At 42.3% G+C, this 26,144-nt stretch overlaps 1 protein-coding gene across 2 annotated transcripts; it reads right to left on the bottom strand.

The window, feature by feature from the left end:
- Positions 1-688: 688 nt before the first annotated feature.
- Positions 689-11,348, bottom strand: TECTB (tectorin beta). 2 transcript variants are annotated; one of them, XM_037399356.1, is made up of 11 exons: positions 11,257-11,348; positions 10,274-10,362; positions 8,278-8,468; positions 7,714-7,856; positions 7,563-7,635; positions 4,947-5,050; positions 4,784-4,867; positions 4,426-4,588; positions 2,339-2,408; positions 1,388-1,420; positions 689-905 (listed from the first exon to the last, which is right to left on the bottom strand). In XM_037399356.1, the coding sequence occupies exons 2-11, from the start codon at positions 10,347-10,349 to the stop codon at positions 853-855; spliced, it is 990 nt and encodes a 329-aa protein (XP_037255253.1). In that variant the 5' UTR covers positions 10,350-10,362; positions 11,257-11,348; the 3' UTR covers positions 689-852. The 2 variants fall into 2 exon arrangements, with proteins under 2 accessions (XP_037255253.1, XP_037255254.1); XM_037399357.1 differs by having other exon boundaries at positions 10,274-10,384; positions 11,257-11,314.
- Positions 11,349-26,144: the final 14,796 nt, after the last annotated feature.

The following is a 26,144-nucleotide window of genomic DNA, read 5'->3' as shown; positions in this document are numbered from 1 at the left end:
CTCTTTAGCAACCATGGTTTCCCTTTCTAGCAATTTCTTCTTGTTGTTTAAGAGCTGATGTTACTCAGGTGCAGAGCTAACACCCAAACCCTCTTGTATCTGACACCAGCTGCGTCTTCAAGGAAGTGTAAAGCTCATTAGCTTGTTTTCTAACCTCAGGTGTGCTTAATTTGCATCCACACCATGCAGCTATACAGCACTGAGCCTGCCCTGTCAGCAAGACCTCTTACTTGTAACAGTGTTGTACCTACTGCAGCATGTGTCATACTCTACATAACCCAACTGATCGGTACTGGCAATGCTGAGGCGCAGGAAAGAAATATCAGGTAATTAATTCTGAGGACCTTCTAACTACTGCTTGATAAAATGCATCCTTTTCTCTGATCCTTGACATGTTAGGTTGGTTTTCATCTCGTTCAAAGGCTTCACAGATCAAGCTAGGATCTTGCAAGACCAGGCCTGGAGGGGAGTTTGGTACCACACTGAGACTGATGGGGAAGGGGGACCCTGAAGGTAAAATTTGTGTTGAAAAATGCATATCCCTGTGTTCTCTCTAGAAACAGGTACTCTTGGCATCACACCCCTTTAAAAGGAGGCATGGGTAGAATACATAACCCTTGGGTTTTCACTAGTTTAAAATGCCTGCAGAGGCTAGGGAGAGGTAAATCTATTTTGGGATTCTCCAGTATTTGAGGCACAAAGCTCGCAGAATGTTTTATTTAGCTGGTAAAATGGTGCACAAGGATTTTTTGTAGCTTTCATTTCTTTCCTCTGTAAAATAAACATTTTTAGTAAAGAAGTCCAGGTCCATACAGGATTGGGAAAAGTTAAGAAACGCAGCTGGTTTGCCAATTATAATAAAACAGCACAAAATCCAGTCACAAAGAGTAGGTGGAAGATGATATCTGCAAGAAAAACACAGATTCATTGTGAGTACTTCCCTGCCAGCTGCCTTTCACGTTGTCTTCCCACCCCCCTCAGTGCAACTGCATGCCCCTAACGTGGCTCTGTCACCATTTCAAGTTTTAACAAATAGGCTTTGAAAGGCGTTTTTCAAACCCTTTCCAAATAAAAGTGCTTTCAGTTATCTTTGTTAACGCAGTGAAAAATGCTTGTTCCTTTTGGGGAAGAGGGTGTGAAAATAAGAGAAATTAATGTTCAGTATTGGAAGTTATTGGTATGATTTTATTGTCCAGTGAGGGATGTGCTGAAAGGAGGAAGACAGAGTGTAACATTGAGAAATACAGTTTGATTTTGAAATATTTCCCTTTGTGCCAAATTTACTAATTTTTTCACCTGTTTCTTTGAGCTATGGGTTTTATGTTGGCAGAGCCACTCAAAATCCATATTGGGTTTGATATTTTCATTGTTGTACTTTGCTATTTACCTGAGAGTGTGTAAAATCTGGATAAACCTTTGCCTGTATAAAATAAGAGAAAAAGATAACATTGGGATGGCATGTTTAAAATAGGGCAAAGTGCACCAGCATTCTTTGTAAAAGCAGAACAGATAACATTTGCACATTTTGAAATTCTGGCTATTTCTTCCTATTGGCCATACTGTCTGAATTTATAAAAGGCTCCTCAGTTATCTTCTAAAATTGATGGGGTTTTTACTGGTGGATTGCAGTAATGCTGCTTTACATGTCTTTGTAATTTTATATTAGCTTTCAGGTTGATGTGGATGTAAGTGATAAACTAGCATAAAGGGCTCCAGTGAAAATATGATTTGGGCATACCTTGTTCCAAGGACCTGTTTCCAAAGATGTACTGGATCTGCAGGATTAAACCAGCCCCTGGAGAAATTTCTGTTGCCTCCAGGAGGTAGCAGTTAGAGGAACTACAGGGGCTGTTTTATGATGGGGAAACCTGGTGGCAGTTCAATTTGTATATCAGGATGGATAGGCACAAAGGGTTAACCTACCAGAGTTATGAGTATGCTGAAGTACCAAACCAAAGATTTTCTTTCCCACTGCTCCTAATCCTGACCTCTCTCCCACTCCTGGGCAATCTGTCAGAGCATGTCTGGGCTGTTGCTGAGGTCAGGTGCAGGTGAGTGGGGTTGACATTGCGAACTCGGCATGTCAGTGGCTTGGCCATTTATTGTTAATGCCAAGTGGGTGCCTTGACTCACTCTGTGAATGAGGAGAGTTTCACTGAGCTCTCCTGCCAGAGCCTGGAGGAGACCAACGGCTGTTCAGGACTCCCGCTGCCATGGGGGAAAGGGTCTGGCAGAGACTTTGGGTTCCCTCTGCTTGCTCCTGTGCTGCGAGCCACGGGTGGCTCCCAGCTTCCTTGCTTCCCAAAGGGAGAAACACCCCAGAAACCCAGCCACTTACTGCGTACAGCAATCTCCGCCACTAAAACACCTCCAGTTTGTTCCATGCGTTGTTTTCGTTTGTCACAGATCTGAAGAGATCAGAGAGAAAGCCATGTATACAAGAAAAATTAAAATAAAAAAATCCCAACCAAATTCTCATGTTTCCATCCAAGGAAATGAAAACTGTGTAAGTATTGCTGCCTATTTTCTAGGGATTCTTTTTCCTCTGTAATTACTGGGGGGGGGGGGGGGGAGGGGAGTGGTGGTGGTGGTGCAGGAGAGATTTAAAGTCTTTACAGTGCATTTTCTGGGCATTTTGGTGTGCCACAGCCCTTAGAGTGGCTGTCAGTGTAAGCACTCTTTCCAGTTGTGAGATGGCAGGAGCCCAGACAGGTGGCTACTTGCTAATTACAGGTCCTCCTGGGCTGCCCTTTCTACCCTGCCTTAAACAAAACTCCTGTCAAGAAGGAAGGGGACAGCTGAGCTCCATCTATTTAACCTGTGAGCTCTGTGAAGTCTTCTGTTGTTGTTTATTGTTAATTATAATTGATTCACATTGGGTAGACACAGGAAGCACCGAATCCCTTTCATATAGATCATCTCATGTCCAGCACTAATGATGCCTGTCACAGCTGATAAGGTCTGTATGGGAGGCAGTGCTCTACAGATTAAAGGTCCTTGCATGTCCCCTGACCTTTGCAGATCCCCAGCTGTGAACATATTTTTTTTACAAACACAGCATGTGGTAATTCTGTCATGAGTTGCTTGTAAGCAGAGACCCCCAGCTTGGTTCAGCCTTAATTGCAGCAAATCACCAGCTGCATTTTTGGGTTGGAAGTGGACTCAAGGGATGTTAGCCTGATGGAGCAATTATCCTATGCAGGAGGGTGAGGAGGGAATTCCACTCTGTGCCTGAAAGGATGATGTAGGTGTTTGGCAGCACTGTCAGAGAGGTAGATACAGAGTACTGGTTTTGTGTTTTCTTTTAACCCTGGTCTGTGGTGGGATAAAAAGTTGAAGAAATCTCTAAAAAACAATTTTTTTCTTTTGTCTTTGAAACTTTGGATTTCTAACAATGTGTTTTTGTCAAACCTGCAAATTATGCACAGATATGTGCCCTCTGGTTAGCACTGAGGCTGGGTAATAAACTGCTATCTTAATTTGGGTCCTGCACTGAGAAAGGGTTTAGAAAGAAAAGCTAGTTTCACTAGGAGTGATGCTTTCTCTTCTCCAGCAAGAAATATTTGTTGTTGAAACAACAGTATGTTGGCCCAGGAATATTTTTGGGCTTTCATTTCAGATTAAATAAAGTTTGACTTCGTCTTAAGCAATGATACAGTCAGTGCATGAGAAAAAGAACAGCAAAGCTCTGACTTAGTGAAGGAGGCAGAGAGAAAGAAGTCTTTAAAGAAACACACTTTGGTAACCCTCACCCTTGCATCAGTTGGTGCAAGAGGTGCGCAGCTGCCCATGCTAAATAATTTGCCTGTATAGCCCCCCACCCTGTTCCCACCTAAGGTCACAGGGACCTACTCTTCGACCTCGGTCCCTGCTCCAGTGGTAATTGATGTATTTAATGCAGAACAGGACTGCTGCAGGGGCAGTGAGTTACTGCAGGATAGCAGAGGATGTTCCCTGGGAAGGGGGACTAGGAGGTTTCGTTTGACTAGCAGTGAGCTTTGAGTCAGGTTCTCCTGGTGCCCCCAGGATGCCCTTGGCACCGAGGGATTTGGTAAAATGGAGAAAAAAAAAAAAAACAAAAAGAAAAAAAAAAAAACCGCTCTACTTTCTTCCCCTTTTCAAGCTTGTGTTTAACTGTAGCTGTTTATCAGACAGGACTGTAGTCTGGGATATCGAAAAGAACTGAGTTTTTCAATGGCTGCCTTATTTCTCAATACATTTGAACAAGTTGCCCAATGTTGTGTGTGATGCCTGTGGCATGACTGGGGTCGGGGTGCACGGCTGACCACTCGGGTTCACGCATTGTGATGGCTCCATCTGCTGAAAGCCCTGGCGCTGGCTCTGCACCTGACGTGCCCTCAGGAAGGTCTCAACATCCACTGAATAAACTTAGCACCATGTGTGTCTCTGGGAGGGAGGCCTTACCACTGGGCAGGAGAACTTCTCACTGTCACAGACATGCGTCTCGCAGTGCAGCCAGACCTTGGACAGCTTGGGGATGTTACGGAAACGGAAGGCATTGAACTGGAACGTTGCCCGGTTTGTTTTCCCATTCTCGTGCACGAGGATGGAGCTGTCCGTGGCACACCTGTGTGGTATATGGAGAAGAAGTGTCAGTCTCCATGGCTTCAGCGAACCATCTCCTGAGGTCACAGTCCGATGAATACATTTGCCCTGCCGTGGGCCGGCTTCTCCTTTGCCCCCTCATCCCCAGCCTGTGGCTTTCTGCCGTCCTCGGGGCTGGGCTGGGCAGAGTCCCACCCCAGGTCCCACCAGCACCTACCCCTTGGTGATCAGAGGCCAGTGGATCTGGTAGAAATACTCTGAGGAGGGAGTTGCCCAGCAGTTGTTGAGAACAACTTTGAATCTGGGGAGATACAAACCCCGGATTAACAAGGAATGTCCCAATTGCCAGTTCATTAATTATTACTCCTTCCCTTGCCTACCTGTCACTTAAGCCCTTAGCTTCCACTCCAGCAAATATGTCAGAACCAATTTCTGATGTTTCAACGACGAAAGGGGCTTCTTTTATACTTGAAAACTTGGCATTCTTTGAAAGACAAAGAGAAAGGCATCATGTGTTACTAGTAACGTGCAAAGCAAAGGCATGTGGCATCTTCAGACAGCTCTGGAGAGATGGACACCAGAAGTCTGGGCTCTTATTAACTGCAAGCTCCAAACTCTACACCTAGTAGTAGAACTATTGCAAGCCCAAGATGGTGTTTAACAATTGTTTTGTTAATATTGGGTGTATAATGATAGTAAGTGGCAGAATTTGATGCTATTTGGGTTGTGGTATGTGTTATATCACAGCATGGGTAGGAAGCGAGCTGCTTCTGGTATACCAGAAGTGGAGGGTGAAGCTAATGGGAGTGAGAGACTGGAGATGACTGTATGGAATAGGAATGGCGTTTTGGGAGATGGCCACATGTCAGGGAGAAGGCATGAATTCAAGCAGAAATCATGTGCCCACATGCAAAGGTTCAGCACTCTGTGATTTGTGCTTGTGGTCCCAGCATGGTGAGAGCTGAGGGGACACGAGAGTGCAGGAAGAGCTCTGCCAGCTACAGTCATTCATCCACTAAAAAGCCAGCCTGCTCGAAGCAGTGTAGTGTGTGGTACTCGGGTGAAAAGGTCTAGTTACAACTACACTGAAGTATATACCTTAAGTCCTGCTGGTTTTTGTTGTGTAAGAGCATAACAAAGCTACTACCAGAACTATATAAAGAGTAACAGGTTTAATCATAGCATTGGTTTACTTAGTTAAATCTACACAGCAGGATTCAGGTGTATGCATTTCTGAAGCTGTTGGACTATCTTTCCCTGCTGTGCTTGCTCAGTTCCCTGGTACCGACTTTCTTATGTACCTTTCCTTGCCTGCACAGCGAGGTGGCTATGAGGCACTACAGTATTCCCACTGCAACATCTGATGGACTGGAAGCACTGAAGCTAAGGCTCAAGGCAGTGTTTAGGTTAGTGATTCATGGCTGTTAAGTGCCCTGAGAAATTCTCATTTCACCAAGGATTTCACCAAAGGAGAGAACTTGCAGAAGTACTGTCACAAAACTCATATGAGTCCTAGTGCTAAAATGAGTTGAACCTGGTATACAGCTTCTTTTTCCAAACTCTATTGCTCTACCCTGTTTTAGGGTACTATCTTGTTTTTCTTCACAACACATTTCAGTGCTGAAGGTCTGATTTCTGTTCAGGCTCCAGCCCCTCATACTGCATCACGGTCCTGTGATGTTAATGGTGTGTCATGGACTAAAAGGCAGGTGAGATGTTGCCACCGGGTTACCCTGCAGCTTGGGCACTGCTTCTGGATGAGGAAATGGGCACATGAAGCACCTGGAAGTATAGCCACCAGAGGCAGAGGGTTGTGTCAGGCAGCAGCAGAGATGCACAGCAAGGCAAAATAAATCTTCTATTTTGCCAGAAAACCAAAAAGAATGTTTCACTGAAATTACCCTTTTCTCCCCAGTGAAAATGTGAACAAAATAACAAAGGACTGGTCTATTAGCTTTCTGAGCTTGTTCTGTACTTTTGCTCAGTGGGAAAATGTATTGGTACAGTTCAGACACTTCTTGACTCCTGGGACCCCACAGCCATTAGAACAAAACAGTAATTTGGCAAAAAATTAAAGTCCCAGAGATCCATGGCTTACTGTCTGTCCTTTGTTTTTTGCAGCCGTTCTTACAGGAGCTGACAGGAGCAGTGTGGTACCTCCTGAGACCTTGCCAGTACGTACTACCAGTGTGCTGTGTATCAGGAAAAAAAGACCACATGGGTTTTTATGTGGCACCCAAAGCTTGACAAAATGTTTAGTGATCAATTGGTGCCCAAAATGCAGAGTGTGGGGGGAGAGATTTCCATCAGTCCACCTTGTGGTACTCCCTCTACCTGACCTATGAATTTAACACTGTATGTTATTAGCTGCACTTTTTTCTAGCTGTTCTAAAATAGAGAGGCTGCTTTGGTGCTCTCAGTTGTGCTTTGGTGGAAAGAAGATTCCAGGATCAGGAGCTGGCAGAGCTGTGGGGAGGAGAGGGATCTTTGAAAAGATCAGCCTGATATCCAGGGACAATATTTTGTAAGAGGCGCAATTCCAGTATGACCTAAAGATCTCTGGGGAACACGAAATAGCTGTCAGATGAGAGGGCCAGGAAGCAAATTGCAAGAGAAATGCATGGAGCTTTGCTGTGTCTGTAGAGACTAGGTGGTAGCAGTGGTGTCTAAAGATGCATGCTGCTCTTTGAGTGGGACTAAAAACAAATTTTGCTTTTTCTTGTAAAACCGATCAACATGCTAGAAACGTGTCTCTCAGCAGAAGAATCTGCCCGATTTGGAGGGATTTAAAAAAACAGTTAGCATGTGTCTGTTCTGTTCTCTGTTACTCAGCAGAAAGAAGAACCCCTGCAAACCCCACTGTAATTATCTGCTCCAGGCTAGTGATGTGCTCTGTGACACTTCACAGTCAGGACCAGAGGCCCTTTTTTCCCAGTTCTTAGGCTGAGGCCTGCGGAACGTGAAGGCGAAAAAGCTGGGTGGCAAAGAGCACTTACAGAGTAGAAGTTGAGGGACAACTGACTTTCAAATGAGCCGGAGCTCCCATTCTTCACATGGATGGTGGCCACCCTGGGGACGTAAAGTTTCCATATGAGTGGGATATGGTACTGAAGACAGGGTGAGATGTACTTGCAGAAGAGGACGTACCTTTGATCAAAGGCAGCCTGGTTCACCAGGTAGTTGGCGTTGTATGTGCAGGAGAATGAGTAATTCACAGGCTGGCTCTTCACAATCACTGAGGAGTCATTGGAGACAATGGAGTTGTAGAAGTGATAAATGGGGTTCTTGAACTGTGGATGGTGAGACAGAAATGTAGGCAGTACTGAGTCTTTGAGGCATCAGCAACAACTTCTTACTTTGCAACACGAGGACTCTATCTGGTGACAAAACACCATCCCTAAGGAAAAATGGTTTTCTAGCTCTTTATATGCTATGCTGCCTATACATATGCCTTACTATATATAGGTTCTGTGTAATACAGGTGCAAATGGGTGACTAACACATAGATTAATATTGATAAGCATGCGAGTACTTTGCCTGTAGATGCGCAAAGCACAACTATTTGATTCTTCCTTACCTGATACTGGGGTTTGCCTTCTCCTTCCATCAGTGCTTAAAGCCGACTCCAGGCTGAAGGAAACCAGACTCTCTCAAGTGAGTCCAGCTGATTTCTGAGTCCAGCTCAGAAATGTTGACCTTAAATAGTCTTACCTCTGACTGTGTCCCACAGTATGATTTGTTTTTAGGTGATAGGTCCGGGATTGTGAATTGGTAATATCCTGAATCGTGGATGCCATTGTAGCAAATGCCTCCGAGTGCCAGTTGATTAACCTCCCATCCATAAGGACACTCCGGAATTCTGGTAATGATGGTTTTAGGATAGCAGTATACCAGAATTACATCTGAAAGGAAAATAATGCACCTAGAGTGATATTCAGTGGTGTTTTTCTTTCAAAGAGCTGGGTCTGCACACCTGCTTTCCATTGGTATTAAATTTCTGTGAGCAGGGGTGGGTGCTGGAAGGTCCCCTAACATAAGCAGCTTTCGCTACACAAAACTGACCTTTGGGTTCTTAAATTCTGCCCTCTTCGGAAGAGTTTGGCCTTTGCCTTCTAATCAATGCAGAACTTCATGTAAATTTTTTATCTTTCTGGAATAGCTGATGGGGGAGCAGAGACACTGCTGAGAAACCCAAAGTCAAAAATAGGTGCACTGAAATCTGTCAGATTAGTTTATGCTGCAGAACTGGCTTCTGTAATGCCACCGAGTTTGTAAAATAATATTAGTGAAGTTCTTTGGTAGACCTGCACCTTTTTGTAGCAGCATTAGATCTAGACCACGATAGATCTTTTGCCCTTTCTTTCCTGGCACTAGCATTGCAGTGCCAGCGCAAATGGAATTTTTACAGTTCTCAAGTTAAAAGCTAAGATCTGAAAATGAACCAAAAAGCCTAGCCCTGTTACTAGCGATAGTGAATGAACTGAAATCCTAGCGCTGTTAACAGCAATGGTAAATAGCAGTGCAATATGTTTCCAAACACTGTGACTGCTAATACAACCATGAATATTGAACATCATAACTTACAGACTTATTGCTTCATGATAGTGAAATTGGACAATTTTCAAAGAGAATCGGGCAGTGTGCATTTGACTGTCTGATGGGAATATAAAGGGCAAATATTGACTAGCCATTAGTGACCTGAAAATTGAGAAAGACTTCCAATTACTACAGTCAGAAAAAAAAGACACTCTGCCTGGAACTACTCAGTTATTTCTTTTAAAGCCCTTGACACTCTTATTTTTATGATAAAAGCCTTGTTTTGCAGCCTTTCCATATCTGTTAGGGAATACTTGGGGAAAGACAACTAGGGACCTTAACAACTTGGTCCTTTCTGGTCAACAAACCTTTAGCTCACGCAGGCTGGTTCAGCTTGTGATGATGGTCACATTTGTAACTCTGGTGACTTTACAGCTATAAACATTCCTGCAGTTCAGAGAAACTGCTTCTTTAACTGGAGGTACTGAAATAAAGGGCTAGAGGGTCAAATATGTACGATATACAATGAAATTACTGACAGTAGCCTGACGCCAGTCACGCACACACAAAGAAATCTATATTGAGGCGTATTCCAACACATTTCTAAAGCGGATTTCTTAACTGTAGTGAATTCTATATTACAGGTCTGCCTGGCACCAGATCACATGAATTTCTAGGCAGAAATCAGTATGAAATTAGAGCCTTAGCTTCAACGATTTTGGGGCTTTTCTTGTTTAATATAGCAGTGTGGCTCAGGAGCTCAGCCCAGCACATTCATTCAGCACTTGTCATCTGATGGCAGTCAGTGGGACGAAAGCCCAGCTTGGACAGCAAAGATCTGCTGCATCTAACCTGTGCTATTTCAGATATTTTCTAATTGTTGTTGTTTTCTTTGCCATTTTATGCCTGAATTCTCCTTGTGCTTAACTTTATTGAACTGTGATTACTGCACAGAGTTAAGCATATGCCTAATTCTCTGTGGGGCTAGGACTTTAGTAGTATATGCTTTACTGTGCTAGCTGAAAGCAGATCAATAAAATAAATGTAAGGATTAGCTCTCCAGAATCCACAGTTTAACTTTCTGAAGAAAAACCTTTCCACTTTTAAATAGAAAAAACCCTTCGGCAGCTTAATTACAAAAGAAGATCTTAGGAGACTTAAGTTATTTTACCTGCTTTATTTGGACTGCAAGGCCCTGCAAGAGCTTGAGCCAAGATGACCAGCAAATAAATAGTAAGAGTCACCATTTCTTGCAATGATCTGAGGACACAGGGAATAAAAGCTGAAATGGTCTTTAAAATTGGAAATAAAAACAATGCATTGGCTGCAGACCTGAAAATGTATCTACTGTTAAACACGTTCTTCTTGCAGAGAAAACCAAATAGCATTGCTGATATTCTGTCACCCAACTTAATTGCATCTACAGGATAAACATTTCCAAGACGGTTATTGTTGCTGGGTCACTATTGTGGCAATTTTGCTATTTCATTTTAGTGGTGGCTTTTCATTATTCTAGTTTTTCTTTGTTTTTGTTAAGAGTCTAAATCTAAAGTGTTAGTATAACCAAATGAAACCGAAACAATAGGATCTGAAAGAAGAGGGAATAGAAATTACTAGAATAAATTGATGCAATAACATACATGTTGTGCTTATAAATCTAATGCTAAAACTATTCTTTGTTGTGATGGCTATCCTGATGTATATCATCTTAACTTCACGTAGCTCATTTTTGGCAAATCACACATTTTCTCCTTTACTACTAAATGTTGAGTTTTTAGGAAAACATACATACAGGAATTTAAATTTCCACTTCAGGCCTCAAACCTTTAAGCTGTTTCCCACAGGGAGAAGCACGTACAGCCCATGGGATTGGGACTGGAGTTCTCCTATTTTCCCTTCATAGACACTCTTCAGTGTCTGCCCTCATATACATATTACTGAACAGACTGTCAGAAGTAACAAATATCCTTTAGGTAAAGAAAAAGAAATCTTCCTAATTAAGTATTTCCAACAAAAACTATAGATTTCAACATTTAAACACAGCCTCTACTTAAAACCTTATATTTGTAAAAAGCTCATACAGTACATTTCAGTGACAATTCCTTCTAATTATAATCCTATGCATGCTACAAGAAATTTAAGTATTATACTTACGAGACAGAAAAGGGCTAATTATTTCAGCTTTTCATTCCAATCTTATTCCAATAGCTGCGGTGTCAGCTCTTCCCAAGATGTCCTCGTTCAAATGAACCCAGCTGGCGTTATCTTTGCTTTATATAAGCAATCTTGTAAAAGGAGCCCATCTCTGGTTAAATCTCAACCTGTCAGTATTGTCCAGTGTGGGAGGAAAAAAAGGAGTTATAGAAAAGCAGTTCTCTTCCCCTATATGGGGCTGTGTTGCTGCTATTTGATTTTTTAAAAGTCCTTCTGTGGTGGCTTTTTACAGATGTTGAAAATAATTGAACAGAAACCTGCTAAGGTATATATATAACTGGCACAAAATCTTTGTTTTACAAGTCAATTAGGAAAATGTAGAATTTCTGCAGAGGTGAAGCCAGCTGCCTTCTAGAATTCAGTGAAAATGTATTTACAGGAATTGGATGTCTGTCTTGAGTGGCTCATTGACAATGTCAATCTTTTGTGCTATATGCAAGTGGACAAAAGTAATTCCAATAGATGATATGCCACCTTTGGGGTTGGTTTTTTTTACTCATCTTTTCTAAAAGCTCCCCAGGCATGTAATCTGAGTTTAGGTAGGATCTTCCATAAGCCTAAGTATTATACTACATAATTATAGTACATGTATATAAGGCTACGTAATGTACATTAAATATTACACTACAAAATGTGTAAAATTGACCGTTGCACAGAAAGCTGAAACAAATTTGCTTTTCATATGGCCATCAGTCATGTGGTTGCTGTATGACAGTCTTAGTCAACTGGTAAGATTTTTCTGGTGATCTATCACATCCTCTTTGTGTTAGCTTCTAGTGACAGGCCCAGCAAAAGGACTTGGGTATGCTACTGCTGTTTCACATGCCTGCATAAAAATGTGGTTGTAAATGGTCTTGCTATGTAAACTGTCACTGGACATCGGTATCCACCCAGGTCTGGATGTTGTTGAGCTACTTATGCTCCGATACCTGTGTCGAGTCACAAAACACAGAGGATGTCACTGACCTTGCCTGTGGGACCCAGTCCTGTGAGTTTCCGTGGAGATTATTTTGGTGTCTCCTTCTGTGGAGTGCCCCATTTTGCCCCATCTGTGGCAGGAGTTTGATGTGGCTCTGCCTTCTCTGAAGCAACCTTTTGGTATACAGTTGCGCAGTACGAAAACTATATCGGTTGTTATTAGTCTGGAGTTTTTGGGGGAGGAGGGAGTGGGATGGAAGAGCACGCTGGCCCTGACCTTAACCTGAAATGCTAGACCGTGAGTTTTCAGCTCTCCTGTGGGTGAGATTTATGGGCTCACCTTCAGGAGAGCATTCACGATGAGGAGTCTCTCAAGCCAGGTGGCATTAGCGAAACATGGCCATCAAAATATGTCCATCATTGCAAGAGATGCTAGCTGTCCCCCAGCGATGGTGGTGGGCAGGTGAATCTACAATGACATGAAAATATTTATAAGTGGTTAGGGTGGCTTCTGCTTCTTGCAAACTGGTCCAAAGCCCTAATGGAAGGATGAAAAGCTTATAAATGTCTCTATTTTCAAATAATAAGCCTGAACGTAGACCTGAAGCTTCATGAGGATTGCAATACAGAGCACGTTGTAGGCTGCTCTCACTGTTCTTGTGAGCCAGTTCCTGCAAGCCATCCCATTCTGATTGAAATGGGATTACTTAAAAATGTACACATGGATAAAATCCTTCGGCCAGGGTTTGTTGTTATTTTAATTGAATTTAGGAATAATCCATTGAACAAGAACCAAAGCTCATAAAATGATTTGTGTGACCTAACTAGGGATTATCCTCATCAGAAATCCTAAAATAAGGAAGATTTAAGTCCAGGTTTCTGTTTTATAGCCTCACCCCAAATCCTGCAGTTAAGGCCAAAATTTGGTTTCCTAAGCCCAACTCGGAATCTTCACTGTGTAAATAGTCACTTATTTTTGTCTTTCTCTGTGTGTGTGTATTTGGATTGTGGTGAGATACTATGACCCACCCTGTTATCAAGCATATATAGCTCAGGAAAAAGGGAAATCCTGCAGGAGAACGCTTGTGACTTTGGGCATGAGAAAGTCCTCGTGACCTTGTACATAATGATCCTTCTAGCTCAAGGGATCAGATTCAGCCCTGGGGTTGGACTTGGTCTCAGGTTTGCCCACACAGGGCTGGTTTGAAGCACAAGGTCTTTGGCTAGCCTTGATTAGGCGTAGTGTAAAAGCCTTGCTAAAAATGATGTCAGTGGTCAATCTCATCGTAACATTAACAGAGCACTTGAAACACGGATTAGCTTGGTTCTGATGATTTTTAGCAAATACTGTGATTAAATTATCGTTGGTGTAATGCTACAGGTTTCAGTGGAATTACTCCAAGATGGATCAAGTCCCATAATTTGTGAAAGAGAATAAATCTCTCACTGTCTTCTCACAGAAAAGTAATCTCCATGTACATAATACCCCTTTTAGGTGAAAGGCAAAAAACAGAACGAAATCCATGAAGCATATTTGGCAGAAAGTGCCAGCTGGTGTATAGTAGTTTGCATTTGCATCAGAAACAAGCACAAAATGTACCTAAGCCAACCAGCATCTGATACCTGCTCTGATCAAAGGTGAAGACTTGGGGAAGGGTTAGGTTTCTCTCTGTAATTGCCACACAGAAAAAGGAAAGTCATTAAATTGCAAAGTAGACCGTTGAGGATTGTTGTATTTCCCTGACTCTTTCCAAGCCCATTGACTAATCTCAGCAATCTGTACCTGTAAAGATCTTGACAGAGTAAATGAAAGCCTTATTGTGAATTTCACCTACAAGGGCAGCTTGTCTCTCCAACTTTGTTCCTTCCATTGTGATGGAAAGCTGTGCAAGTATCTCCTGTCTAGTTCTTACACGAGGAAAACTGGGTTCTGCTGTTCGAGTCTGCAAGGGATATTGTGACATCCAGTTTTCATTGTTTGCTATAAAACAATAAACCTGAAGAGCCCCTTAGCTATGTGGAAGGACTTTATGAGTTAATGAGGATCAATGGAGACAGCTAGCTGATTCCAGGAGGAATGAGATCTGGTGACACTTACCTAAAGTCTGCAATGTATGGCTGATGGTGTTTCCAACCACGCACTGAAACCTGGCATATTGGGGTTTGTCTGAGATAAGGAGTGTATTTATCCCACAGGCGTGGAGGTTTCCATGCTGGGACTGGAAGAATGGTAACTGCGTTTCTAGTGGGCCTGATCTGAGTTAACGGGTCCTCTTGGAAATGCAGCACAGTGTTGGTACAGTCAAACTTGTCCTGGATCCTAAGTCTACAGTGATCTGTGCTGTGTAGACTCGATGCCTCAAGTCGTAAATATCTTATGGATTTCATCATTTTTTGCCTTTTATAGAATAAATACTTTTCCAATAGTTAGTTACTCATGGCACGTGGTTGGTCACTCACTTCAGCACGCGGTTGAGTCGCCACCCCTGGAGATATTTAAAACACGTGTAGATGTGGAGCTTAGGGACATGGTTTGGTTGTGGACTTAGCAGTGTTAGGTTTGTGATTGGACTTGATCTTAAAGGTATTTTCCAACCTAAATGGTTCCATTATTTTATTCTATGATGTTTCAGCCTTGTGAGAAGATGATAGACCTGTGCAGGTGCATAACAGCACCTGGAACCCACAGACACCCTGCACCCTAAGTCCTCAGGTAGCTGACATTCTTCACTAACTTCACAAAAAAATCAGAAGCAGGGGAAATAGAGGAAATCATGTTTGTGGAAGAGAGATTCACATAAAAATCAGAGGTGGAGGTCTGGGCCTCTGGAAGAGACAGTCTTCTGCTCTAAACTTTCTCATGCATCACCTGCCTGTCTCTGGAACTACACAACGCTGAATCATAGTCTTCCAGCAACTGCCTGCAGCCATATGCTTGGCGAGACATGCCGCTGTTGGGACATGCCCTCCTGCAGTGTGGGTGAGCACAGGCTCTCTGCTGAGGAACCATTCCCTTGCCATTCCTGCTGTCCAAGGCATTCACACAGGCATCTACAACAGCAAATCTTGCCGAGCACAGAGTTGTGGCTGAAGTAAATAATCGTATTTCATGTTTGTTTGAATGCCTGATCCTGTGGCTGTTTAGCTTTACCAGTATATTCAGAGTAATCTTCTTTGGAAGTTTCTCTAGCAAAATTCTGCCTGGTGTTTGCTACTGTTGTAACAAAGCATTGGTTTCCAGCTGAGTGAATTTCCTTGAAGCCTCTGTGTGAGTAAGTGTTATATTTGGTGTATTTTTTTATGGTTTGTCTTGGAGCTAGCTAGTTATGCAGAATAAGGATTTGGGGCTTGATTTAATAAAGGCATGAGACATGTAAAACAGGTCATGTGAGACCAAAACTGATGACTTACACTGGCCATGTGAGACCACAGTCATCCTTGGGCTGACACTGTTTGGAGATGCCCAAACTTGCCAGGCACTTGATTCATTTGCCTAAAGGCATGTATTGCATGAACAGGTACTGTAACGTGGCCAAGATATTTGCATCTGTAACACAGGATCTCTAGGAGACTCATGTGCTTTTGCAGTGGGATCTGGAGGCCAGGCAGGATACTCAAGGACATCTGAAATGGCGCTGGATGTCTGTGTGTGGGCATACAAATTGAGGCCAACCAGGCACTCTGCCCTGGTTGGCATGACGTTCATTTTTTGTTTGCCTTGGAAGCCTGTGCACCCCCGCACACTGGGGCATGCATTCTGAGCCTGCCCCAGCCAGCACAGTGCCCTCCAGTCATTCCCCGAGTGCCCCAGGCTAGCTCCTGGGTAGCAGTCGGAGTGCTTCTGGGGAAAGATAGCTTTGAACTCTACAGGCAAGGAGAATTACCTCTGGGTCTCCCATCCGGCTCTGACCACCAGGTCTGCCTCCTTGAGCTGTCCTTTGAAGAGTGCGGCTGTGGCTGCAGGACTCAGCTGTGATCGGCGCTGCCATCCCACTTGGTACATGCCATAGCAGAACTGTAGGTGTTCTCTGTGCCAGATCCATGGATGAAGTGTTTTGTAGAGGAATTGTGTTGCTCTGGAGTCACCTGAATGTGGCCTAAATGGCTTCTGAGATGCTTAAGTGCTTTTTTGGATCTCAACCATGCTGTCCTGTATAACACCTTGTAAGCCTTTTAGTTCTTGTTATCTCAACAACAGGTCTTGATCTCTTGGCAGTGTGGTGTGGGAGGTGGGGGGAAGATTTTAAGGGGAAGGTGAGAAAGAAAGCAGAATGGTCTCTTTGTGTCATTCGTTAGTTTAATCTTCTCAGGTTGGCAGCTGGCTCTGACTAGCAATCACGGCTCTTCTTGCCCCAGTAATGCTCTCTTTTCTGGATGTTATCCCACTAGTGCTGGGAAGGCTGCAGCAATATGATGTTTCGCAGCTTGGGTTGGGGTATGTCACTATAACTTTGAAAGAGGCTGTAGCCGCTCTCTGATCTTCTGCCTGATTCCTGGCCGTGATGCGTTGGCCATAAATAATGCTGTTCACCCAGCTTACACGCTTTGCTACAGAAAAGCTGACAAAAAAAAGACTGCAGTGCAGTGAGGCATTGAAAATAGATTAAAGACAAATTTTTCTCAGGTGTCCCTCAGTGGCAGTTCCATGGACCACTGATGTATGCCACTTACTTTAAAAATATGGTTAAGTAAGAAAGAACAAAGGAAATTAAAATGCAGAGGCAAACTGACAAGGGAATTTCAGAAGCAGTGGGAATACAGAATTACAATAAAGGACTTGATTGCCACCTAGCTTGGAAGTGCCTCCGTCCATTCACATTCCCAAGTCTAGAAACCTTTCCTCAGATTTGCCATCTGTATTGCCATGGGAGCCTGGAGTATCCCTGCTCCCTCTGCAACACCTCTACCCTAAACTGAGCTACAGAGCCTGTCTGCAGCTTCTCGAGGACTCGATGGTCTGAGCCAGCTGAATTATAAACCTGCTTTGTGGGATCCAGATAGGATTGCACACATGCAGGACTGGTAAAAATCAGCTTCTAGAAATGGTCACCATAATTCCTATCCTTTGAAGAGTTAAGATCCATTCATTTTCCATATGAAATAATCTTTCAGTATCTGTAGTGCTGCTCTCTCAAATCAAACACAAACCTCTGCACTTCTATCAATAGCAGCTGCTGATTAAAATCACAGTTCTTGTTTCCCAAGCTACATAATCCTGGTAGTTTGTTCTTAGACCTACTTTTTTTTAACACACTGAATCCTTTATACTAGCGTTGTCCCCATTTTTAAGTTTGTGATTTTTTCAGCAGTCTGATAGCATCATGCTTGGAGACAGTCTCTTGCTGTGAAAGGGATCTGTTTGTTATAATTACGTGGCTCTGAGAACTACATGTATCAAACTTAACTGTATTAATTAGCTTGTGCTGTGCTTGTAAAGTGATCAATAATAATGCTTATCACAGTCTTAGTACCATTCTCTCTGTTTTGCAGATAATGGAACTGAGTCACGGAAAGGCAAAGCCAGTGTAGGGCTCTTGAGCTGGCCATGGTGTGCTTATCTCCCCGGTGTCACTGAAACATTAAGCAGCTTGGAGGAGAAGCTATCCAAGCAAACTTTGGATGTGTCTGTCCTTTGAATAAGAAAAGCTTTCTGGGAAGTTTCAGGACAATTGCCTGGACTGTCTGGCCATGTCTTCTGGAACAGAGGACTCCCATTTATCTCGGAGGCTATTTTACCACCTAAAGTAGTAAACTGCCCCTGCATGTCAGTTTGCCATTCACACTGGGCCTTAGGGCTGATTAACAATGACCTGATGATTCACAATCCATCATCAGTTGAGCGTCTCCGTGGATTTTCCTCTTCTTCCCACTTTGTCAAGTGCCTTTAGTGCATTCAACCTTCAAAAAGATCGCTTTCTGAGGCTTCCTATAGAGAACAGACCAAATTTCAGATCAGTGAAAGCATATAGTTTTCTTCAAATTGCACCAACACACTAATGATGATATACACTGAGATGGTTCTTTCCAGTCACGGTGTTTTATTGTAGCAGACACGTGTTACAGGTTACAGGCTCCATGTAGTGGGGTGAAGCAGAGCAATTGAGTCTAGAGGCTTCAGGCTCTCAGTTAGGTATTCGTATACTTGTTGCTTTATGACTCAACCAATTGCAAATAAAAACCAGATCTTCCTTTTTTAATTGGCTGTTTCAAGATAGGATTTCTTGGAGAATCACAGAAACACCAAATGCAAGAGATGGCTCTGTTACTGTCCATATACAGCTCTTCAGAGAGTTTCACAGGCTTCCTTTGATAGCTGAGTTTGAGAAAATTGCCACCTTTGCTTTTTCTTATGCTGGATGGTAGCTGGTGTTGCATTGATTCGCTCAAAATCGATTTGACATCTTGTATGATGAGCATAAGTAATATTTGCTAGCTTTTAAAATGACACTTTCTTCTAGTGCAGCTCACAGGAATATAATTGAATGAAGTATACGCTCTGCAGAAAGCAGTCATTTCAATCTAGGCTAGCTGAACAGATTGTTGTGGTCATCTGCAAAATGTTTGCAATTATAATATACCAACGTCATTGATACAATATTTCCTACAACCTTTTCCAGAAAGTATGACACTGCAGTTCTCTTCTTTGAAAATCCCCCAGGAGTACAATAATCTGATTACTTTCCAAGGGATCCGTAGACTTGCTGTCTTCAGAAACCCACTATAGCTCCAAGTACTCACTTCTCTAGGACAGACTGTGCCGAAGACTCTAGATTCATTATGCTGTTAATGATGCAGGAGGCTCTGCTGCTGTTTGTTTATTCCTAGATTAGCTAAAATTAGAATTTGGCCCTATGTTCCTGAATTAATTTAAAGGCAAAAATATAAGTTACTGATTCTGATGATTTTTCTGGAAATATGGTCTCTAAAGCCAAAGCTCAGAAGGTATCTTCCTTGAGCTGTGAGTCAGTTCTTAAATGATTTTGAAGAGAAAGGTCTCTGTGCTAACTGATATATATGAGCAATAATCCCTAAGCAATTTCCAAGGTAACTCCTTAATATGCTACGTTGCACATCTGCAGATATTTAAGATTTTGAAAGATCAAGATGTCAAAGCCTTGTTTCAAGTGGTTGAAAGCAGTTGGATAAATTCAGTGTGTTAACTGGACAGACCTTGATCTATTGACTGCTTGGTTGTGCCAAAAGCACATAAACTTGAAGTTATTTTTTGCGTATCTGTATGGTCTTGAGATCTAAAAAAGAGTAAAAAGAACATGAATCTTTGATAGCAGGTAGGTGGTGAAGATACATTAGTGGTGTTTCAGGAAAGTGCATAAGGTTTGAAGTGCCCAGCTTGAAACACTGGGAAAGGATCTGTTTTCACAGGCCTTTCCTTAACATCTTGTTTTGCCATTTCTCAGTGTACTCCAAAACAAGGTCTACCCAAATCAATAGATCTGAAAATGTAAGTTGATTTTAGAGTATTCTGATGGGCTCTGCTGGAAACCCTTTGGAAATAAAAAAGTGCAGTTGAAATGCCCACACCCTACATCTAAATCTGGGGGGGTGAGGTGGCATTACTTTGACATACATTCATATTCACTGAATATATCTACATTAGATATGGCAAAGATAATATTTTCTATGTTTACAATACCTTTCATTCTAGGCTCTGAGACCTTTAAAGACTGTACTGCAGACACCGACTGGCCAGGAGATGGTGTTAGTGGTATACTATCAACAGACAACACATGACAGAAAATCAGTGACTCATTCATATGAAACCTGGTGAAGATGTCCTACCCTCCTCTGAGTACTGCCCCATCTCTTGGACTTTTCATTGGCCCATTCTGATTATTGCATTATCCATAACAATTCTGATTTAGTATTGCTGTTTCAATATGGCAAGCCTGGAACAATATGAAGGCAAACATAATTTCCTTGAACCTTTAGAAATAAATCCATTAACTAATAAGGTAGATAATTTATTATCTGGCAATTTTAAATGGAATAGATCAAAGCCTACATCGCTCAGGAATAGAAGATGTGAGTGAAACAAGTTCAGTCATCCAGACATTTTTGACTTCTGTTCCAAGCCTTAATCTTGTGGCTAGTAACAAGCAGTTTGAAAAATGTTCCTCTCTAGGACAACAAAGGCCAGCTCAGCCAAGATCCCTGGTTGTGGAGTGACCTCCAATCTTTAAGTCTTCTTTTCTATCAGCATTGTTTATCCCTGTTCCAGCTCGTTTCTCCATTTTCTCATCTTCATTTCATCCTGTAGTCGCAACCTTTACAGTCTGGTCTGTCCAATATGCCACTAAAACCACATTGTCTGCAGTTGTTACTATGTAATGCCACCTTCTGGTATTGTGAGCTGGCTGCTCATCTTCATACCACCTCATCTTCACACCAAAACACAGTAACCTTTCCTCTCCCACTACGCTTCTGTTCCGTTACCACTTTAATTGAGCTCAACAAACACTGATACTTGTACAGTCTCCTTCATGACTTTGCCAATGCTATTTAAGTATGCTTGGGTGTGAATTCTGTTTGTAAATCTTCGTTTCCGACACTCCCTCACTTTGTGCAGGGTTTCAGTGGTGGTTTCCTGCTTGGTCTTCTGCCTCTGCTCCTCTTGCTATCAGCCAGGAAAGGCTCTGCGGGGAGGGGGACAGTAGGTGGTGTTGGGCAATCAATGGTGGTTCCTTGGCACCAGGCTGTTGCGATGATCCCAGGTTATTCATGCATGGTTTTGCACTTTATCAGCTCTTTTAATCATTACTATCCAAAGAGAAGGAAATGAATTTGCTGCACAGCTATAGCCAGCCCAGACCCTTTAGTCTCGGTCTAACTATGTTCTCTTGAAATGAAGTAAGGAGGCTGGGGGCAGCCTGAGGTTTGCTGCTCGGAGGCCCCAGAAGCTCAAAGGAGACAGAGGGAAACTGTACCCTGATATTTCATTGCCCTGCCTTCTTCTGAGAGGTTTCCATGGCTCAGTGTGCAAGGGGACCTGCCCCAGCCTTCCCCCATGGGACTGCCCTTGCCTCTCATTTTGCACAGATCACACAAGAAGGGGCAGCTTCTCGTGTCCTCTTATCTCTTATTTGTCTGTTTGTGCCAAAGTTGGGGGCATCCTGACTAGTGGACAATGCAGTTTTTGTGCAAGGACATGCCCCAGTATTTGTATCTCAATGCTGCATATCGCTGTGTTATCTACAATAGTTATTATCTTTTAGATTTAACATGCTGGACAATGTGTCCTAGATGGCCTGGGAAAAGAGCCATTGGGATTAAAGGCCACTGAGAGCAATCGTGCTGGTGATTTATTTGTGTGGATGACCTTTATGATGGTAATAGTTTTTTTCTGCTTGGCAAGTATGCTTTAATTTTGAAAATTATTTTCTTAAAAATTGCCTAGCTATTCTATTCAAAACTTCCTGTTTATGGTCAAATATCTTAACTCTAGGGGGACTTGGACCTTAGTCTGTTTAAAAAAATTGATCTAAGTGATTCAGATGGCTAATTAATCTTTTCAAAAGAAGTTATTTAGGGGTCTAAATCTAGTGATTTTCAGGACTGTGAAACTGATGCTCCTTTTTTCCATTGTTATTCAGCACTGGAAGCTTCTCCATCTATATTTTCCAAAGAAATCTATTGCACTTTGAGTTTCACGCCAAACAGCTTTTTTTAAAAAAAATGTCTGTCATTCACCAAGTGCCTTTTCCAGTGAAGCTATTTGCCTGCAGTGAGACTTCTTTACAACACGGTTGTTGAGCTAACCACATATTCTTCAGATTAGTCTTCATCCTGCAAGTACAGGGAGCCTCCATCGTTTCTGAGGGCAATTTAAGTTCAGTGCCCTGAGAACACTGGCACAGGGGGCCCTTTGGAAAAACAGCGTTCACTCCGAAGGTGATCTCTTGCCCTTAAGTTATTTAAAAGTGATCTGGTAACAAGATAATGCTCCATTCTCTCAGGAGACTATCACTACAGGGTATATCTATATCTATCTATAGGATATATCAGTATTTCTGTAGAGTTCATTATTTCAACTTCTCACCCGAATTCTGCAGAAATATTGCAGTGTTCTTCAGGATGGAAATTCTGAAATTTGGTCAGTTGTGCTTACAAAGCTAGAAGCACTGCTTGTTTGGGAAAGTGTTCTGTCCCCCAGAATTCTCTGAAGAATTATATAGATTGAAATTTTTGCTTGGGAAGGGCAGAGGGAAACATCTACTTTTTCACTATATTTCTTTTTAAAGACTGGTCTTTAAGAAATTGAAAATGCCTGAGTGTGCGAGTGAAATTGTGTTTCAATACAAAAGACAGTTAATACAGAACTGGAAATTTGTGTATGAGAATGTGAGAAAGCAGAAAATAGGCCAGTGTGGTTTGGGTACACATGTATATGGAATCCTAAGAAAAACAGTGGTAGAATTCAGGAAATATTTAATCAGTGGTTTGACCACACCTGCAGCTCAGGCTTGGTAAATAAGTGACTACTCAAGGCAAGGATGGCAGAGCAGGCACATTTTTAACATGCTACTGACTGTTATTTTAAATGGGCCTTGTAGCCTCATGTCTCTCAGATATCATGGCATCTTGGGTGTCATGGCATCGTGGATTTTTAAAATATTTTATTATTTTCACCAGGCCGTCTTTGAGCTGAGAAATCTGTTGATTACAATTTCATTTAATTGCTACAGGTAGGATACTCTTCAGGAGGTTACTATCCTCACTCCTGTTGGGATTTCTGTTGTTGTAGTGATGAAGTTTGTCAAACATTGTTTTGGAAAAAAAATATCTAGGGTTGTTATTATTAATATATAATTATGATAATGAATTATTATGGCTTCAGTTTGCCTTCCTGTAATGCCAAAGGAAGATCTATGTGCATGTCCACAATAAGATAAGAGTCTTTAGGTGTCATTTACAGTAATTATATTAATTAGAGAGGTGTTAGGGGAATATTACTACTTTATAGCCCTTGGACTGACTATTTTGATAGTACATGTGCAAGGACAACACTTCCCCTTGTTTTGGTGAATAAGGACTATCACAGTTACCTGTGAAGAGGATGGTTTCAGCTGGACTATGAGTGTACCTGTGGCTGTGCAGCAGGGGAACCCATGTCCAGTCATCCAAAAAGACCAGTTTCAGGGCATAGCAGCCTTTATTTTCTTGTATAGACATGCTGAATTTGAAAGATATTTCTAAGAAATTTTCTCTACAGTTTATCTTTCAGTTTAGGTACTTATTGACCTTAATATTCTTAACTGCATCCATTTAGATAGAAATTAAAGTGAGGAGTCTTCTTGGTTTTCTATTAAATTGTTAAGTTCTTTTTGTCACCATTATGGAGCGTATGGGTACATCTCTACATACTAAATACATTATAATTTTGGAAGAAAGAATTATTCCATTTTTTTGTTCATTTCCCTCTCTGTGATGGTGTTAAAAAGACTGCAGGATTGGCATCAACGTTACAGTTGGCTGAATGGTGCTGGTGACACTTCAATTGCAGTTAAAACACATTCTGTTGTACGGAAGGCAAAGGAAAGGGAACTACAGAGCCTGATTTAAAGAAGGATTTAAATGATACATGTACACAGAAGAATTAAGATGTCAAAGCAAGCTGGAGAATTCTGGAGTGGTCCAGTAAGCTCTGAGGCAGAACCGAATTCAACAGTTTTGTGCAGATCCTGATGGCTCAAGTAAGTCCGTGTTTAAAATCGTACAAAAGGCACGTGGTTTCCTCTAATCATTGGGGTAGACTCCAAGGGGCAGAGGTGAAGGAGAAAGGGGCAGGTTGGTCAGTCCAGGCACTTATTAGGGCCAAGGTCTTTTGAGGAAGTTAATGAGTTTCTAAATAGCCAACTAGCAGCTGGTAGGGAGCAGAACAGTCAGCTTCTGCACCCTGCTCTTATTTCTGCCCTGAAGTGAGAGATACCCTTAGGAGATATAAGGCAACATCTTGTGGTCAAAAAAACCCTCCCACTAGGAAATAGCTGCTTCTGATGTGAAAACTTTTTTCTTTATACCACGTGAGGGAAAATTTAAAAACAATTTTAGTCTCTTAAGGTTGGTGATTTACATGAGTAACCCTTGAGCCTTATTGCAGCGTTCAGGATAGGACAGTTTGACTGATTTATACTGTTCTGGTCTCTCTGACCCTGCCTTTGGCTATGCTTCTGAAAGCAGCTGGCACGGCTGCTCGTTTGCACTTCTCCCCCATCTTTGTATGTCAGATAGCTTTTGCCGTCTTCCTGACCTTGCTGGGTAAACATTGCACTAACACAGCTTTTCTATAGCATGCATTTGTTTTTGAAAAACATCAAAAAGGCAAAAGAAACACAAGCAGGTAAGCGAATGAGAAAAAAAGGAAATAAGATGGGAGGCCAAATTAGGACAGAGCTGGGGGGTGGGGGGGTGGCGGTGGGGGGGTGGCGGGGGAGCGGGATATGCTCTTAGCACAGGCCAGAAAATTACCCCGGAGGGCCATGGGCTCTTCCTCAGTGTGTGTGTGATGCTGTGATGTTATCCTGGATCAGGACAGAGGTGCATGTCTGCCAGCGTGCGTGTGTGTTCAGCTGTGGGTGTACGTACACCATTAGCTAAGCACCCACCTGCGGATATGTGAATCAGCACTGCAGTGAGGAGTTCCTCGCTTGGGCTTCAGCTCTAGGAGAGTCTGCTTTTCAGAGCCACTTGCACGATGGACCTGACTTCATCAGTTTTGTTCCCCACAAGACTCTGTGCTACTCAAGTCTAATAGGTATTTAATAATGTTCATGGACTAAGTAAAATATTTTATCTACTATAAGATTCCCTTTCATTTTCACCACCTTACCACCTGGTAGATCTGCATCAGAAAAGACCAGTGCATTTCTTTCCAGTTTTAAATGCTTGTCATTCCTGTGGTGCCTCACTTCTGAGTCACAACTTTAATATAGTAACAAGCAATTGAAAAACCCCAGCATCTATTTGGCCCACACTATCAACTGAGTGTGATTCCATGGCTGTAATTAACTGTGCAGTGTTTGGAAGTGTGTTGTGTCCACTACCTGCCTCCCCTGTGCTGAATTTCTGCTTCTGTGTTGTTCTTACAAACCTACACAGGAGCAAGGCTCAGAACTGAGGTATTTCTTGATTGAATGTCAAGGAGGCCAGGAATTCTCCTGTGATGTGGTGGCATGTCTTCTGCTGTTCTTGTTGGAGACAACCCACAGTAGTAGATTAAGTTTTATGATCTTAACATTGAAAGCATCATTTTTTTCCAAAACAAATTGCCTGCCACCTTCTTTTGTAAAAAACTGATTCTCTCCCACCTGTACAATAGGTAGCTGTTAATTCACTTGCAGATTATGCTCTGCTTTTACATGATAGCAGTTTTTTTTTTTCATAGATGTGATGGCCTAAAGATACTGCTCTACTTATGTCATGTTCGTCATCCACTTGTAACTGCTTTTGGTTAGTAATCTTTGGCTTAGGACCCTGGTTAGTGGACAGTACACCTTGCAGCCAACACCTATATGAACTGGTTATCTGTACAGGATATAGGTGACTGTATGGGCATAATTTCATTAATTCAATATTGTTCCCTTTAAACTGGCATATGAAGGGGAATTACCAGTGAGTCATGTGTTATTTGCAGATTATTACTATCCAGAACCTGGTGCCAAGTAAGCCGATCTATTCTCTGTTATTACTGTGTTATTCGATGCATTGTGCAACAGATCAGTTCCTAACATAAATAGACAGAGTAGTCCATGGATAGGAATAAATCCTGTTACGTTCAAGTACTTACATGCTATATGCTAGGCCTGGCACAGTGAATCAGAAGTCTCGTGTAGTTTCTTTGGATTTTTCCTTTTCTGTTACTGGTACTTTGATGCAATTCTTTTCACTTGGCT

This window comes from Falco rusticolus, chromosome 9, assembly GCF_015220075.1.
Source record: "Falco rusticolus isolate bFalRus1 chromosome 9, bFalRus1.pri, whole genome shotgun sequence".
Lineage (NCBI taxonomy): Eukaryota > Metazoa > Chordata > Aves > Falconiformes > Falconidae > Falco > Falco rusticolus.
Note: the sequence above shows the minus strand (reverse complement) of the source record. Positions and strands in the feature narration are given on the sequence as shown.